Source organism: Pezoporus flaviventris, unplaced genomic scaffold (genome assembly GCF_033815535.1).
Source record: "Pezoporus flaviventris isolate CSIRO_AGI_PZ_B2104156 unplaced genomic scaffold, CSIRO_AGI_Pfla_v1 ptg000015l, whole genome shotgun sequence".
In the NCBI taxonomy this organism is placed as follows: domain Eukaryota; kingdom Metazoa; phylum Chordata; class Aves; order Psittaciformes; family Psittacidae; genus Pezoporus; species Pezoporus flaviventris.
The window spans coordinates 9,324,807-9,343,583 of record NW_026892563.1 but is presented as its reverse complement, the minus strand read 5'-3'; the positions used below and the strand labels follow the sequence as shown (position 1 = coordinate 9,343,583).

The 18,777-nt window shown below is 37.5% G+C and overlaps 1 protein-coding gene across 1 annotated transcript in view; it reads left to right on the top strand.

Moving 5' to 3' along the window:
* The window catches only part of CFAP47 (cilia and flagella associated protein 47), a 291,486-nt gene that overhangs the window by 18,907 nt on the left and 253,802 nt on the right, over window positions 1-18,777 (top strand). The window contains exons 6-18 of the mRNA XM_061454415.1: window positions 5,379-5,607; window positions 6,344-6,504; window positions 7,359-7,492; window positions 8,350-8,585; window positions 9,299-9,491; window positions 10,681-10,894; window positions 11,286-11,438; window positions 12,848-13,037; window positions 13,142-13,238; window positions 13,986-14,202; window positions 14,841-15,085; window positions 16,058-16,188; window positions 17,295-17,417. Of these exons, the coding sequence (XP_061310399.1) occupies window positions 5,379-5,607; window positions 6,344-6,504; window positions 7,359-7,492; window positions 8,350-8,585; window positions 9,299-9,491; window positions 10,681-10,894; window positions 11,286-11,438; window positions 12,848-13,037; window positions 13,142-13,238; window positions 13,986-14,202; window positions 14,841-15,085; window positions 16,058-16,188; window positions 17,295-17,417 (2,323 nt within the window). The remainder of the gene's footprint in view (window positions 1-5,378; window positions 5,608-6,343; window positions 6,505-7,358; window positions 7,493-8,349; window positions 8,586-9,298; window positions 9,492-10,680; window positions 10,895-11,285; window positions 11,439-12,847; window positions 13,038-13,141; window positions 13,239-13,985; window positions 14,203-14,840; window positions 15,086-16,057; window positions 16,189-17,294; window positions 17,418-18,777) is intronic.

Below are 18,777 nucleotides of genomic sequence, written 5' to 3'. Positions count from 1 at the left end.
AGACTTTGGCCTCTTCAGGAGCCTGCTTAGTAAGGTTCCATGGGATATAGCCCTAGAGGGCAGAGGGGCCCAAGATTGCCAGTTGATATTCAAGGATCACATGCTACAAGCTCAGGAGTGTTTCATCCCAGGATGAAAGGAAGTGCAGCAGGAGGGCCAGGAGACGTCCTTACATGCATAAGGAGCTGCTGAGGAAAATTTGAAGGAAAAAAGAGGCTTATAAAAGGTGGAAGCAAGGACAGGCAGCCTGGGAAGAATACAGGGATGTTGTCCAGGAAGCTAGGGACCAGATTAAGAAAGCTAAGGCCCAGTTAGAATTAAATTTAGCTAGGGATGTTAAGGATAACAGGAAAGGATTCTATAGGAATGTAGTGAATAAAAGACAGACTAAGGACAACATAGGCGCCCTCCAGAAGCTATCAGGAGGACTGGCTACCCTAGATTAGGAGAAGGCTGAGGTTCTGAATGACTTCTTTGCCTTGGTCTTCATGGGCAAAGGCTCTGACCACACCACCCAAGGTGGAAGGTAGACGCAGGGTCTGTGAAAATGAAGGCCTTAGGCCAACTGTAGGAGAGGATCTGGTTTGAGACCATCCTGAACACTGACAAGTACATAGGACCTGATTGAATCCATCCGTGGGTCCTGAAGGAGCTGGCAAATGAAGTTGCTAAGCCACTGTCCATCACATTTGAAAAATCATGGCAGTCAGGTGAAGTTCCCGACAGCTGGAAAAAGGGAAATATAACCCCCATTTTCAAGAAGGGGAAAATGGATAACCCAGGGAATTACAGACCAGTCAGTCTCACCTCTGTGCCTGGCAAAATCTTGGAGCTGATTCTCCTGGAAGGCATGCTAAGGCACATGAAAAACAACAAGGTGCTTGGTGACAGCCAGCATGGCTTCACTAAGGGGAAATCCTGCCTGACCAATTTAGTGGCCTTCTGATGGGGCTATGGAACTGATGGATAGGGGTAGGGCAGTTGATGTCATCTATCTGGACTTGTGCAAAGCATTTGACACTGTCCCACATGACATCTTTGTCTCTAAATTGGAGAGACATCAATTTGATAGGTGGACCACTGGGTGGATAAAGAACTGGCTGGATGGCCGCACACAAAGAGTTGTGGTCAATGGTTCAATGTCCAGCTGGAGACCAGTAATGAGAGGTGTCCCTCAGGGATCAGTGTTGGGACCGGTCTTGTTCAACATCTTTGTTGGTGACCTGGACAGTGGGATTGAGTGTGTCCTCAGCAAGTTTGCTGATGACACCAAGATGTGTGATTCGGTTGATACGTTGGAGGGAAGGAATGGCATCCAGAGGGACCTTGACACGCTTGTGAGGTTGGCTGATGCCAACCTCATGAAGTTTAACCATGCTAAGTGCAAGGTCCTACACCTGGGTCAGAGCAATCCCAGGCACAGATTCAGAGCAGCCCTACAGAGAAGGACTTGGGGGTATTGGTTGATGAGAAAATGATCATGAGGCGGCTTCAGTGTGTGCTTGTAGCCCAGAAAGCCAACTGTATCCTGGGCTGCATCAAAAGGAGCATGACCAGCAGGTTGAAGGAGGTGATCCTGTCCCTCTACTTTGCTCTCATGAGACCCCACTTGGAGTAATGTGTGCAGTTCTGGTGTGCTCAACATCAAGAGGGTATGGAACTTTTGGAACAAGTCCAGAGGAGGGCCACGAGGATCATCAGGGGACTGTAGCATCTCCTGTATGAAGACTGGCTGAGAAAGTTGGGGCTGTTCAGCCTGGAGAAGAAAAGGCTGTATGGAGACCCCATAGCAGCCTTCCAGTATCTGAAAGGAGGCTATAGGAATGCTGGTGATGGACTGTTCATTAGGGACTGTAGTGACAGGACAAGGGGTAACGGGTTAAAACTTAAACAGGGGAAGTTTAGATTGGATATAAGGAAGAAATTCTTCACCGTAAAGGTGGTGAGGCACTTGAATGGGTTGCTCAAGGAAATTGTGAATGCTCCATCCCTGGCAATGTTCAAGGCCAGGTTGGACAGAGCCTTGGGTGACATGGTTTAGTGTGAGGTGTCCCAGCCCATGGCAGGGCAGTTGGAACTAGGTGATCTCTTTGACGAGCGAGTTGAGAGTCTGTGGGTGAGAATTAAGGGGCAGGCTGTCAGGGGCGATACTGTTGTGGGTGTCTGTTACAGGCCACCAGATCAGGGTGAGGAAGTTGACGAGGCCTTCTACAGGCAGCTGAGAGCGGCCTCACAGTCAAATGCCGTGGTAGTTGTGGGGGATTTTAACTTCCCTGTTGTTTGCTGGAAGGACCACTCAGCAACCCAGCCACAGTCCAGGAGGTTCCTCCAGTGTATGGATGATAACTTCCTCCTGCAAATGGTGGATGAGCCAACCAGGAGAGGAGCGCTGCTGGATCTCATCCTCACTAACAAGGAGGGTCTGGTCGAAGCAGTAAGGGTTGAGGGCTGCCTTGGTTGCAGCGACCACGAGATGGTGGAATTCAGGATCTTGTGTGGTAGGACTAGTAGAATTGCAAGTAGAATTGCAACCCTGGACTTTAGCAGGGCAAACTTTGGCCTTTTCAAGCAATTGCTAGGGAAAATCCCATGGGCAAGGCTGCTTGAAGGTAAAGGGGCCCAAGATGGTGGGGTTGGCATTCAAGGATTGCTTTTTCCGAGCTCAAGATTGGAGCATCCCTACATGTAGGAAGTCAAGGAAGAGGGTCAGGAGACCTGCGTGGCTAAATAGGGAATTGCTGGGTATGCTCAAGTGGAAGAGGAGAGTTTACAGGTCATGGAAGGAGGGGCTGGCCACTTGATAGGAATATAAAGCTGCTGCTAGAGGATGTAGGAAGGCAGCTAGGTTGACTAAGGCCTCCTTAGAATTAAATCTGGTGAGGGGGATCAAGGACAGCAGAAAGAGCTTTTTCAAATACATGGCAGATAAAACTAACACCAGAGGCAATGTAGGCCCACTGATGAATGGGATGGGTGCCCTGGTGACAGAAGATACAGAGATGGAAGAGTTACTGAATGCCTTCTTTGTCTCTGTCTACTCTGCTGCAGGCAGTCCTGAAGAGCCCTGTACCCCTGAGACCTTAGATGAAGTCAGGTCGACGGAGCGGTTTGCCTTAGTCGATGAGGAATGGGTTAGAGACCAGTTGAGCAATCTGGACATCCATAAATCCATGGGTCCAGATGGGATTCACCCGTAGGTGCTGAGGGAACTGGCGGAAGTCATTGCTAGACCACTCTCCATTATCTTTATCAAGTCTTGGGAAACGGGAGAGGTGCCCGAGGACTGGAGGAAAGCAAATGTCACTCCAGTCTTCAAAAAGGTCAAGAAGGAGGACCTGGGTAACTATAGACCAGTCAGCCTCACCTCCATCCCTGGGAAAGTGATGGAACACCTTATCCTTGGTGCCATCTTAAGGCATATCAAGGATAAGAAGGTTATGAGGGGCAGTCAACCTGGCTTCACCAAGGGGAAGTCATGCTTGACCAATCTCTTAGCCTTTTATGAGGAAATAACATGGTGGATGGATGATGGCAGAGCGGTGGATGTGGTCTACCTTGACTTCAGCAAAGCATTTGGCACAGTCTCCCACAGCATCCTCACAGCTAAATTGAGGAAGTGTGGTCTGGATGATCAGGTAGTGAGGTGGACTGTGAACTGGCTGAAGGAAAGAAGTTGTAGTCTATGGGGCGGAATCTAGTTGGAGGCCTGTATCTAGTGGAGTGCCTCAAGGGTCAGTACTGGGACCAGTATTATTTAATATCTTCATCGACGATTTAGATGAGGGAATTGAGTGTACTATCAGCAAGTTTGCTGATGACACTAAGCTGGGAGGAGTGGCTGACATGCCAGAAGGGTGTGCTGCCATCCAGCGAGACCTGGACAGGCTGGAGAGTTGGGCAGGGAATAATTTGATGAAATATAACAAGGGAAAGTGTGGAGTCCTGCATCTGGGCAGGAACAACCCCAGGTTCCAGTATAGGTTGGGTAACGACCTGTTAGGGAGCAGCGTAGGGGAGAGGGACCTGGGGGTCCTCGTGGACAACAGGATGACCATGAGCCAACACTGTGCCCTTGTGGCCAAGAAGGCCAATGGCATCCTGGGGTGTATTAGAAGGGGGGTGGTTAGTAGGTCGAGAGAGGTCCTCCTTCCCCTCTACTCTGCCCTGGTGAGACCCCATCTGGAATATTGTGTCCAGTTCTGGGCCCCTCAGTTCAAGAAGGACAGGGAGCTGCTGGAGAGAGTCCAGCGCAGGGCATCTAAGATGATTAAGGGAGTGGAGTATCTCCCTTATGAGGAAAGACTGAGGGAGCTGGGTTTCTATAGTTTGGAGAAGAGGAGACTGAGGGGTGACCTTATTAGTGTATATAAATATAGAAAGGGGGAGTGTCACGAGGATGCAGCCAGGCTCTACTCAGTGGCAAACAATGATAGGACAAGGGGTAATGGGTCCAAACTGGAACACAAGAGGTTCCACTTAAACTTGAGAAGAAACTTCTTCTCAGTGAGGGTGAGGGAACACTGGAACAGGCTGCCCAGGGAGGTTGTGGAGTCTCCTTCCCTGGAGACATTCAAAACCTGCCTGGACACATTCCTGTGTAACATTATCTAGGTGTTCCTGCTCCGGCAGGGGGATTGGACTAGATGATCTTTTGAGGTCCCTTCCAATCTCTAGCATACTGTGATACTGTGATACTGTGATCTCAAGGTCCTTTCCAACCCTAACTATTCTATGATTCTATGTTCATTTTTTTTTTTCAGCTCGGAGGCAATTTAAAAGGATAGTTGATTCTATTAGAACAATAGCCATATTAGTAGATTTGTTTTGTGTAACAAGAACAAACATGCTTTGTTTTATAAAAATTCTAGTAATAAAGATTTGTACGCTGTATTTATGGTCCTTTGGTGTTTTGTGATATCATCTAGATCTAGCATTCAGTCAGGAAGAGCAATAGTTCTTTTATGCTTGTTAGATGAAATTTATCTCCAGTTGCCTAAAAGAAAATTACTGCATATATACCAGAATTAGCAGCTAGAAAAAAAGATTCTCAGAAATAAGAGCAATGTATCATCTATGGATATCTCTGGTTCTTTTGAGATATCATTCCTATTTTTTCAAGCATTAAAAGAGCAGTAAAACTTAAAAAGTCCCCGAAAACTCCCCAATGTAATGTGTGATTCTTACTGAATAGTAGTATCTTTTTTGTATCACTTTGTCAAGTGCAACGTCCCCCCGCCCCAGGTTAGGTTGTTTATAGAGAATCAGTGATTTGAATGCTCTGCTTAGGTTCAGTTTTGCATAGGTTTTAATTAAACCAAGTGTATTATTTCTGACACTTTCCTACATTACCTATTGCTGCTTTCTACTCTTACCAACAGAGTGGAGTTGGAGGGTCATGGCTGCACTGAAGTATGGGTCAAAGCTGTTGTGGTTGAGCAAGTTCTTAAAGTTCTAGGAGTGTCTTGTGGAAATATATTGGAATGCATTAACTTTGGACCAGTTTACTTTGGGTCTTCAAAGACTGAACAGATATCTTTATACAATGAAAGTCCTGAGTGTATGGACTGGGTAGCAGTACTGGAAGACAATGCCATTGGAGGAGAGATGGTAAGAAACTGTTCTGGGTTTTATTTCAGTTGAAAACTTTTTTTCACTTCTGCTTTTGCTTTTTTTATTTCTCAACACTAATCTTCTAGTAGTTTTTACTATGTCATACCATTTCCTGATCCATAGGCTTTCTAAAATTTCTGTCTAATCAACAAATATGTTCCTATAATATAAGCTTGGAATTCAATTTTTCAGATATCTCTGTTTCACTTTGTGACATCTTAACAGTACTAAGTACAGTCCATGCATCTGTGTGGGGTTTGTTTGCTTGTTTGTTAGGGTTTTTTTTGAATGCTTTTGCTTGAAATCCTGCTTGGAAATCAAAACATACTTTGGTATTCTAAGATGTTATGAGTCTGTTTTCACTATTTTTCTCAGGCAGTGAAATCATGTGAGTGAGCATCATCTTTAAAAAAGGGAATTCAAAACCTTGTCATGGGATTGCTGTTTAAAAATTGGTTAATTGGTCATGTGATAGGTAGTTATGGCAGTGCTATTACTTAAGTTATGAATTTCTGTGTGATGATGTGTGAATGATATGAAAATGATGAAAATGTATGTGGAAGGAAAAAAACACTACTACCCGCTCAGAAAAACCCCACAACCAGCCAAACAACCCCAAATAACAAAACCACAACAAAACCAACGAACAAACCCCCCAAACCCCACCCAAATACCAAATACAAAAGGGGAAGTAAAACAGGCTAAACTATTCTACATTTTGATTATATTTTAGGGAACAGATCTTCAGAGGAGTTCAGATGCTGCTTTGCAAGACTTAAGCCTCAAGAATAGAAAAAGAGATGTAGATGTTTCCACCTTGATCTTGTGCATTCCTAATCAAGGCACCTTGCTGCCTTATGGGAAGTCTTTGGTTACATTGTGCTTTACTCCAAAGTGAGTGAGTGCTCCAAATTAGACACATGCATGCAAACTGATTTGGCTAAGCTATTTTGTAATGATTTTAAGTTAATGTGTCTGCAATTTTTTTAATCAATGATTTCTTATGTTTTATGTGTCTTCAAAGAAATGCTTGGCATGATACTACAAATGAGGAAGTAAAGTCTGAAGGGATTATCTGGAAGAGATTTTATAATACATTAAGGGTTTATTTGAACCAAGAATTGGTTAAGCTCTTTTTGCGAGAACAAGAATTTTATTAGATTTTGCCAAGGGAACTAATTGCAGTTCTCATTAAGTATGTTAAGTCTTTAAAGATTGTTGAGAGAATTTTACAGTGTCAGATTAAATGCCTTTTTGATGACTGCAGATTTATTTCATAAAGATATGTGCAGAATTTTGAAAGAATATATATATCATCACCAAGAGACCAAAACATTTTGGACTAATTTTGTTCCATTAAAAAAAAAAACAACCCAAACCCAAAAAACCATAAAGGAACATTTCTTTTGAAAATAAGGAAAAGAAAAAGAAAATGCTCTCTAGCTATATCCCGTACTTAAACTATAATTATAGGTGGTTATTATGCATGTAGTATTAGCTTAGAAAACCGTTGTAGACTGGACAAGATGTCAAATGACTGGTATAATAAGCATACAGGTACTGTTGAGCTTAAATTTGTTGCTGCTCCACTGTCTGAAAGGAAGTATAAAGGCCATTCGTTCAAACTGTATCCAACCGCAACAAAGCCAGACTGGTTGATGAAAAATAAGCCTTGATTTTTTTATGTGTTGGAGTTTGGTGCTTTGTTTTTTTCCCCATCTTGTAATTAGAGATTGTGGATCTTACAGAAAATTTCAAAGAGACTTTGGAGTGCATGACTCATCACCAAAACAAGATTATGTACTGTTTCTGAGATTTGAGGATGTTGGAAATAGACATGTCTGTCTGCAGGCCCTCAATGATGATGATGCAGCAATCAAAGGTTTGTTACTGGAAATGTATAGTGACTATCACTGCAGACCCAACCCTGCATGCAGGCAGTTCAGGACATTGGTCGCTTAAGATTGACCCAGGAGATGACAGTCTTGTTCGGAAACATCCTGAATGGCCAAGCAGCCTTCTTTCCAACCGGATTTGCCTATCCCACATTGCCCTTTTAGTCATCATCACGCTTGTAGTAAGCGTGGGTAAAGCCCTCTCAAATCTTCATTCGCGAAGCCAAGCCATCAATCAATAGTGACTATCAGAAATGTGCATATGGATGATAAAACTGTATGGATTTTTTTTTTTTAACTTCTTCATGTTAACAGTTTTATGGGAAACCTATGTTTGTGGATTTTTTTTTTTGTTGTTTTGTTTTGTTGTTTTTTTTTGGTTCTATTTATACAAGTAAATTATTGTAACTTACATCTTTAATGTTTTAGCACCAAAACCTCTTTGAACAGTGAGTAGAAAGGAGGAGGGAATTGTGTGTCATGAATACACCAGCTGCTAGTGAACACCTAGAACTTAATTATAAATATAAATATTTGAAGAACTTAAAAGAGCCCCCAGTCATTTGCAAGTCACCAGCATTTTGCTAATATCAGTTTTGTGCATTTTCAAGTGGATAGTTGATCACCTTCAGCTTCCATAATGAGGGAATATGTTATCTAACAGCCATTATAAGTAAGCATGTCTGGGCTATGTTTATAGAAAATTGCATTGTAACTACATCATATTATGGTATTATATTGGTTTTGCAACCATAAAACTACAGTATGACTTTTCTGTGTGTAAGCAAATAGGTGTGTGAGATTTTTTTGTGTTTTTTTTTTTGTATTTCTTTGCCTTTTGCAGTGAATCATCCCCATCACATGGACTTAGCTTTGACAGGTTCTGGGCTTCCTGTCATGTTAACTTTTAATCCAGGACCAGTTATTAACTTTTCGTACTGTTTCATGGGTGAACAAACACAAGTTCTGTGCACACTCAAAAATGAATGCGAGTCCCTTCCAGTAACATTCAGCTTCCGCAAGACTGCTCACTTTAATATTTCTCCTGAAAAAGGAAAAATTACAAAAAAATCTGCAAAGGTAACTAAGCCTTTCTCTTAGATTCTGTAGACATGCTGATTACAGTGGTCAGCAGTGGAACTCCTTGAAAATAAACCAGAACAATTTCATTTCAGTAGCCATGGCGTTTAATATCATCCAAATGTGTTTTTTTTTCCCTCCTCATGTAGAGTCCTTCCTGTACTCCAGGAAGCAACAAGTACTATTTTAAATTTGGAAAAAAAAAATAATTGCAGCATGTCCTGGGCTTAAACCATGACACAGCACTAAAGAAACTTTACTCATTTTTTTCCTGGCCTTAAATTTCTTATATTTTACTGACTTGAGAAGACTGATTTATGTTTAAACATTTCCAGGATCCTTTTATTTTCTTTCAGTTAATCACAGCTACTTGAGTGAGATAAAATTTCTTTTAATGGAAGAAATTTTGCTAAATTTATGTCTAATATGGAGTCAGACACTTACAAGTTCACAAACCTGTAACTCAGGGCACAAGAAAGAATAATTTGCCTCGGAAATGGGCAACTGCAACTTTGTGGTGTTCTGATGTGTAGCAGTTTTTTATTTTCTTATATTGATGATTTATGTGTGGCAGTTGGCATATTCTAAAAGGTCAGTTTTGAACACTTATCTTATAAGTAAGTGTGGAAAGAAGTGACTCAAACAGAGAATTACACAAAACTTTTCTCTTTGCTTTTCTGCTCATATGTCTCATAACAACTTTTACTTTCCAGGATGTGATGTTTTCATTTACTCCACATCAAATAGGAACATTTAAAGTGAAGCAAGTTGTTGATATAATTGGTACGGCATTTGAGAAAAATAATTTTCAGGTTCTGAAGACAAAATCCTTTCACCAAATATATTTGAGCTTTAATGGCGTGTGCAAATCTAAACGAAAAAACATTCTATTCAAAATTAATCCTGGTAAGATGCTAAAAAGATAAGTGACAAGTGATAAAATGTTTTTTAAGTACTTTTTAAAGTGCTTATACACAAGTAAAATATGTTTCTACGGATCAAAGAGATAATATAATATTCAGGTTTTGTCAGCTTTTCTAAATGCTCATTTACCTTTTGTCCTATTAATGTCCTCATTCTGCTCCTATTGCAGGTTTATAAAGAGGTTATTGAGGGTACCTGTGCTCTATAGGCTACTGATATTTATGCTTTGCTTCTAAGCTTCATTGAAGCATGGAGGGAAAGTGATTTTTTTTTTAGATCCTTATATAGATGGGTTCTATATCTTCATGTTCTCCCAGTCTCTGAGGATGAGTATGTATACTTGTATCTGTATACGGTGGAGGGGGGATAAGGCTGGAATGAAGCTCTTTGCAAACTGTGGCTCCATGGGCATCGGAAGGAATATACTATAGGAATCACTTATAGTTTGGAGGATGGAACATAGTTGTTTAGTGGTTTGTTTTTTTTTTGGTGGTTTTTTTTTTGTTTTTTTTTCAGGTCTGGGAGAAAAGGGCAGTTGAAGACTGGATTTACTAATTTATTTATATTGCTGTTTTAAAAATAGATATTTAAAACACATATAGACAAGAGAAGTGAACAAACACATGGACTACTTTCTGTCGTAATTTTTCTCTTTAATGTAAGACATGCTTTTCTGAAACTAGAGTGAAAAAGATCAGAGGTCTTTTTAATTGTGATAGCTTGGGTGTTCTTTGTCAAAAATCATGCCTGTGTTTGCAACCCTTAAGGCAAGCTTTAGGAAACTGTGTACATTGGTGTCATAGAGGCAGCTCCGAGTGTTTGGTCATGTGCATGCACAAGACAGTGAGTCACAGCTGGACATAGTAGGAGTGGTTTGCATTCTAGTATTTGCTTGTCTGTGATCTAGACCAGGGAAAGTGTTTGATTGTTAGTATGGTCGGAATGCCTTTTTCCCTCTTGTCTGAGGGAAACAGTGGGATGGGTGACTGATAGTTGCAATGCTAGGTCCATTAATTTTTCTAATACTTTTTTATGCTGACTATTGTTCAGTATCTGTATGAATGAATGAATATCTGTATGAATGAATATCTGTATGAATGAATGAATATGTATGTATGAATATCTGTATGAATATCTGTATGAATGTAACGTGTTTTACTTGAATTTTAAGGTATAACACCAATGATTTCCAATGCAACTGGACAGTTTGTAGCTCATGGCACAAGACAGTGTACTGATACAGCACCTGTGGCAATGCTTAAGTCAACCCAAACACAAATTCATACTCACCGGATAAACAGGAATTGTAAGAGTGATGTACTTACGGCTTTTCCTAATGATCGGGCAGCCAGCATTAGGCCTAGTGAACGGAATAAAAAGTACAGGTAAAAATTATGCAAATGTACAATGTAAATTTGCACATTCTTATATAGCATATAAGGGATAGAGATTGGTTACTCATATGACAGTTTACTGGTTTTTGTGGCTTTTTTGTTTTTCAGGCCTAAAGTTCCTTAGAATTCAGAGTTCTACTTATGCCTTTTGCACATAAATTTCATGAGTTGCTTTTCTCATGTGAAACTACAAATGCATCTATTACAGTTTCAGTATTTCATTTTTATGGTTGCCCTTATGAGGTTAAATATTAATAATCAGCTACAATAAAAAGAATGTTTGCAATGAAATATATATGTAACAAAATTGATGTTTTCATTCTAACAAGACGAGAATTATTTTACACACATAGTGAAACTTCAATTCTTTTAAAATATTTAGGACTATTTTCACAAAGACTGAAAGATATAATTATATAGATCCAGAGTTTTCTTATACTGACTATGAACGACTGTCAAAAGAAGCACATAAGGAATACTATGCAGACTTCATTTCTAGTTTAAGACAGTGTCGCTTACTGAAAGATACCACTAGGTAAGACTTTGTTTAAATGATAAATACTTCAAACTTATATGAAAAATGTGTTTATATGTGCAGTTAACTTAGTGGCACCAATCATGTACCTAAATTTGTCCCATGCTGAAATACTTATGGTCTTGGGATCTTCATTTAGAATGCCTAAAACAAAACCTGTTTTGTTCAAATGTTCATTTAGACACTTAGAGATCACTTCCTGGATAAAATGTAGGGATGGAGGCCTGAAACTTGAAATTACAATAAAATGCCAAATTTTAAGAAGAGTTGGCTACAGTAAATAGGAAAAATATGACACTGACTGTGTTGGATTCTCTTTTATTTTTATATGATAAATAGTATGTATTTCCAACTTGTATCTGTAGCTGACCCAGAGTGGCAGATTCAGTATGTAAATTATGAAATAATTTGTGTAATAAAGCAGATAAGATTAAAGGATTGTATTGGTCTTTTAGCTTTATTTTAGGTATGCTTTGGAACAAAGTAATGGAAAAGGACTTACGCCTCTGCTATTTCTAAAAGTTTTATAAAAAGCAAAAAACCAAGGAAACCCATAACCAACCTGTAAAACCTCTAAAGAAGATGAGTAATATCTTAAGATTGTTTAGTTTGCAACAGCCGTTATTTAAAGAAAAAAATAGTGGCAGTGGATTATTCTTGTAATCTCAATTTACCTTACTCTGTTTATATACATCATGATTCAGACAAGGCTTGCAGAGCTTGATTTATTTCATTTTTATACATGTACATGGTATATGGTGTTCTTGAAAGAAACTGGTGTTGTGGAATGGTTGAACTGTTTATATAACTATAAGGCATATATTAAAGTTATATTTTATTGCATGAGGAGCAAGATCAGAAAGGAATGCTTCACAGTTATCAGATGAATTTCACTGTTATTATCCAACATAGTATTAATTTTCTGAATACTTGGTAGAAAACATCTGTATAAGATCTCTGGAAGTTTCAAATCCCTCGGTTGCAGGTAACATTGACTGAATTTGAACTTTAACCAAAAAAATTAATTGCTCTGAAAATAAGGCTGTAAGTGGTGCAGTTCAGACATATGCAATTAAATGATCCATTGTAATCTTGGTATTTACTAACTTTTAAGTACTTGACTTTTTACAACTTAATTGTTCTTGAACAAGTATTTTAGACATGATATATTTATATTTTGGTAGCTAAGCAATTCTACAAATGTGCAACAGTTGTTAATTGTTGCCTAAACAATACAGTAAAAGACTTTTCAATGCATTTTTTGAAATTGAGGTATTTTTTTGATAATGAAATATCATAAATTAGAGTATAATTTGTTTTGTTTAACCATATTAAATAGTTTAATGTGTGGAACATGGGATGCTCAAACTTCTGGATTTCCATATTTTTTTTTTTCTCCTCCCCTATAGGCAGTTTTATATTTATAATAATTCTGTAAACATAGGCCTTCAACCAGCTGAAGGGCTTATGTCACCAAAGATGTCAATCACAGATATTCACAAGGAGAAGACAGAGTTCAAAGTGCTTCCTTTAGATGAGAATTGCCTATTAACTAGTCAAAAAACATCACCAATTGGTTTTAAATCTTCAATCAAAGATGTAAGTTAAATGTGTGAATAGTAACATAAGAGTAATTTGTTTACCATATAAAAAGCATGAGGATTTTAATCCTGCTCTGAGAAGATGCTTTGTGCTTATCACAGACTTGGAGCGGGCTTAATGCTATGCCATCTTCTATCCAAGAAAAGGAAGATTGTAGTCTAACTTTGACATCAAAGCAGCTTCATCAAATACTCATAGGTAAGATTTTTAATTTGGTTACTAAATATAGTACTATAATAATAAATACACTAGTTGTTATAAAAGCTCTTATTTACAGTGATGCACTTTATGTTCATAACTTTTCAACTTAAATAGAAAATAGCTTAATTTGGTGGCAGCTTACTATCTACAGTAGTGTTTAATTAAAGCTTTTTACTTCTCACAAAATAGCGAGGTATGATTAGATGTGAAAATGTAAAAAGAGCTTTCTTTAAAGACTGCTCATGCTACTGCATATATTAAGTACAAATAGTACTTAGAGTTTTGTAAGATGTTTGATTAGTGCCATGAGTACTGAAGTTTGCAGCATAAAAATTGGTGATAGCCATAAATAAAGTAGGGAGATAATCCTGTCACCACCAAATTGCATGAATTATTAAGCCAAATGGTCAAACACGAGGGAGCAAACAAACAGGTTAAGTATATAAATTCTCAGAGAATTGCTGGTTGTCTAACTATTTAAATATCTGATCAATAAAAAGTATTTGTGATTATTAATAATCCCTTTAGTAATTAGCGCATTGCTTTTGCTGTTATAGAAATAAATGTTGGTGCTGGCGTTTGAATTGTACTACTGAAAGCACACAGAACAGGCATGGTATTTACTTCCAAATTTTAGTGTGAATTTGTTCTGCCACAGGGCTGTTCTAACTGACTAATTCTGTAATTTGAGGAACTAAAATGTTTTGATCATAATGTTTTAGTGGTTATACTTATATATTCCAGGTCCTTCTACTATGGATTTTGGTGATGTTTGTGTGCATTCTACAACATTCAGGAAACTGCACATCGTCAATAACTTGTTAGTTCATATATGGGTACAAATTGATATTGAAATCGATGAATTACAGAAGTCAGGTCCATTGTCTCAGGTGGTGCCCCCTCTTACACAGAGTCATGTTCCAATTGCGTTTGAGACAAAGACTCTAGGAATGTTTAAAAAGTAAGGCTTTTTAAAATTGTCTTGATTTACATATTTTCTTTGCAGTAGTAAAATAAAAAATCCTGTGGCTGGTTTAAGCTCAGTATAATTATGATAATTGTTAATGGTATACATTCAGTTATGGTGATATTGCAATAATGAATACAGTTTTATGTTGCAAAATTTTGCTAGTACAGTAATATTTCTTAAGATTTAAAAAAAAAACCCAAGAAACTGTCCTGTCAAAAGCCCATATAGCCACAGGTATATCAAGGAAAAATGTTTGCCATTACAATGTATTTGTTAGGAAAATTTAATAGAAAATGCTGTGCTTTTTCCAGCATAGTGTTGCATTGCTGCATGTATGCTTTTGATGCAGCATGTGGATAAATTTATAGGCACACAGTTTTCAAGCCTTCTGATATGGACTTAGGACTCTCATTTTCATAATGCTGTTGAAATGACTGTATGAGGTTGATCATCTTTTGGGATGATCTTCACTTTCAATATGATTTAAGTTGTATGCAAAACAATTGCAAATTTCTCTTGTCAATCTTAACTGTGTTCACAATTGCTTTGTCAAGGATTTTCTTGCTAATGATTATATTTCACATAAATTGGATGTAACAAATACATAAAAATATATATTTTTGTTACAGATCTTTCACTTATACAATAAACAACCAACATCTTGGGCATGTGCTGGTAATTGCAAAAGCAGTGTCTGTTGAACTTGAGCTGTCTGCAAGAGAAATAATCTTAAATCCTAATCCTGGCTACCTAGCAGAAGCAGAATTTAGAACAACTGTCAGGGTATACAATCCCAGAAACCATCCTGCTAAATTTACTTGGAAACCTGTAATGAAAAATAGAAAAACTGCATTTTCTGTACAGCCAGCCAAAGGTATACTGTGCAAGTCCAGTGTATGTGCATGTTATCTTAAATGTCAACGAAGTTAAATGAAACAAACATTCAGCTGATAGTATAAACTCTATTTTTTAGATTTTGGTCAACATCAGTGTATGCCAAAAGTAGTACCAGATGAAAATGTATACCATAGCAGCACTCCTTCTATGAGGCCTTCTCTGACTGCATACTCAGTACAGTTAATTGTTTCTACGCCAGCAGTGCTTATGTAACTATTTTTCTCAGTACAGACTGGTGATTTCAGAAGTGAGGCAGGTATTTAATTGCAGTTAGCAATATTATACAGCTTATCAGGATACGAAATTTCCCAAAAGCACTGTATGTGAAGCTACTAAGACAATGTAGAGAGTCTGAGTGATACAAATAGAATTCAATCTGGGATCAGTTTACAGTTACATTATGGATCAATATTATTAGAACTGTTGTGAAACTTTAACTTCTACCTTCTTTCCTTTGAATTATAGTGTTCTGCAGCAGTATGATAGAACTCCATTATTAAAGAGCCAACTGCTAACTGAATTGGCATTACACAGTTCAAACAAAATTTGGCTGGATCAGCTCTGATTTCTTAAGAAAAGATATTTCTGCTGATACGAGTTCAGACTCTATTGCAAGCAGGAAAATGTATATGGTCTTTCCCAAATTTGTGATTCTAGTCTGGTTCTATTTTTTAAAATGTTGGCTAAATTTTAAAATTCATGGCTAAAAACTGCCAGTGAACTCCTGAGTGGATTTTACTGCAGGATACTAATAAATAGATTATGCAATAGTCATGAGAATTCAGAAAATAATTCTACTTAATTCTGCATACTGCTCAACACCTTTGAAAAGTAGGCTTAGTCTTCAGTAATAGACAGTAATTTCACTTGAATATGCTTATGTTATTCTAATTAACAATTTGATAACTGTATGTATGCAATAACATGTAAATTACTCATATTTACTTAGGCTTTGTGGAGGCCTATAGAGATCTGGAGTGTGAAGTTGTTTGGCATCCACGGTACAGCTCTCCAGAAGCAGGAGAATTCAAGTTGTGTGTGCATAAAGGAAACACAATTACGTTGAAATGTTTTGCAAAGGTAAGAATTTGTGTAGGAGGTATAGAGAAGCAAAATGTGTGGTTTTTCAAAACAAGTAATTTCTTAAATCTATTTTTATTATGTATTTAAAAATGATTTTAGTCTCATACGTCTTCTATTTGAGATGTTTAAAAAGAGAATATTGCTCCAAAGACATGAATGGAGAAGGCAAGACAAAGACAATTTGCCTTTTTCTTGCCTTCGATGATATACCTTTTTTTGCACCACAACTTAGTTGTCCTTATATACAAAGTGGTAATTACTATTCTTGGCTTGCTTAGTTTAGCCAAACAAAGGTTGAAAGGTGATAATACTATAGACACATATATGAAGGGATAAAAATCAATCTGTGTGTGGGAAGGTATATCAGACAACAGACTGTAATGTAATTTTGTGTTGGCATTTGCGATAATTTGAAAAGCAGTGCTCTGGATAGTCTTCTAAACAGTGAAATTCATCTTAGGTTAATCATATCATATCTTACATTACATGCCAGGGAGTGCAAAGGAGAAAGACTCATTCTTTCTTTCTTTCTTTTTTTTTTTTCTTTTTTTTTCCTCCCTGAATTGTACAGGCTGCATGCCCTAGAACTTCTATTTTGGGAGCCAATAAAAACTTTCCCTTCCTTTTTATGTGCTTGCTTTATCTTTTAGGCTTTTTCCCCAGTAACTTTTTTCATTTTCTTCCTTTTCTTTTGAAGCCTTGGAAATTGCTACATACATGAATGAGAGTGTGTGTAAGTTAGAATACTAGCATTTCTACTGCTGTTAAAAACTGTGAAGTATCTTGTCCTGATCACACATTTAGGATGAAAAGAAAATCACACAGCTTATGCTGTTAAATTAAATTTAATTAAAATATTTTTATTTGTCTTGAAATTAGCCCAGAAATATCTCTGGGGTTGTCTGTTCTCTTTGAATAAAGTTCAATATGTTGAGTAAATATTGTCTCACATTTAAACCGTGTTTGTCTATTTGAATACTTCTAATTTATGCATTTCTACAAGTATATTAATTCATTATATAATGAAAAGAAAATTAGGCTGATTTATGTATTTGCACTTAGTAATATGTAGTTTGCTTGGTTTTCCTTATTTTTTTTAATAGCTTGGTGCTACTAAAGTTCAGTTTGTGGAACAAAGGATACCCTTCAGTCATAGTCCAATGGGCTTATCTACTTGTAAGACAGCTACTCTTCGAAACAAAGGATGCAATCATGCTTACTTCCAAGTAAGCTACAATTATTTTTAACATATTTAAGTTCTTGGGCTGGGGAGGAAGAAGGGAGTTAATTTTATCAGATCATGTTAGAGTTTATGTTCCCAGTTATTAGATACATGCCTACTTAAATTTTTGTTTGGTTTTCTGAAGAAGCAATATTTATGTGAATAGGAATTCGGCCCTCTGTCAAATTTGGATTGATGGGTAGATGGACCAACAAACAAGCAAAGTGGTAATGGTCTAAAAAGTTCTGGAAGTCTCATGAGAACCAGTAGTGGGAGTAGAACCTCTTACTGGCGTAGCATGTGTAAAAGCAGTTACAGCTTGGATGCTTTTATATTTTGAGAGGCAGAGCAAACTGGCTATCATTCCTACTAGCTGTCCAGGCAGTACATGCATAGACCTAGAGCAGACACAGCAAATGTGATTACTAACATTTGAGAGGAAGATAGGCTGTATTACCAATTGGTTAAGAGATGAGCTGGATGCCAGAGTGTGTAAAGACATAATACACAAATTAGTAGGAAACCTAACTTCATTTGTTCTTCTGATCACACAGTAATTTGCTCTATTTATTTAGTGAAACAAAAGAGTTTTCATTAAAATCCTCAGAACTTTTTTTTACTACGTTACTATGATACTAAGAAATTTTATTATTTTGATTTTTACCTCATTTTCTGTTTATTAATGGAGCATTGTAATAAGTATTATTACTGCACTCTTGGAGGATAGATCTGAATTAATAAAATCTGCATAATCAATAAGGCAAACACACCCAGCCTAATTTTAAGCCTTCGTATTTACTTTTAAGCCAAGAGATGGCTGCTTTGTCTTGGTCATTATCACTTGTGTAGCTATACTTTAAAACGTTATCCATTTGAAGTGCATTAGAAGAGAACAATTTTTATTTTGTCTCTACTAATTGTGTTTAAAATGGATATTTACTAATAGTATTATTAATGAACTTTACAGTATTAGGATCCTGTGACCTGTCTTCTTACTGTGAGTGTCAAGAAAGAGCTGAAGAATTTATCTGTCACTGAAAATATGCATTGTAAGATATTCTGGAGATTTGCTAGATAGCAAGTTTTAATTTTAATTTGTTCTTGAAAACAACTGGAAAACAACCTGAAAACCGGAATGTGAAGTTTCCAACCAGTGTGCAAACATTATTTTATAGTAGAAACTGACAGTCATCATGTTTAGGAATTTGTTGCTTTATTTTGTTTACGTGTATTTTTTTCTCAAGCTTCTAAGTCCAAGTTAGCATTGCATGCTATGAATGTTCTTGTGAGAATATAAAATCTTCATTATAGATATACTGGTATTAAAAAATACCCAAACAAAATTCCAATACCCCAACAAAAAT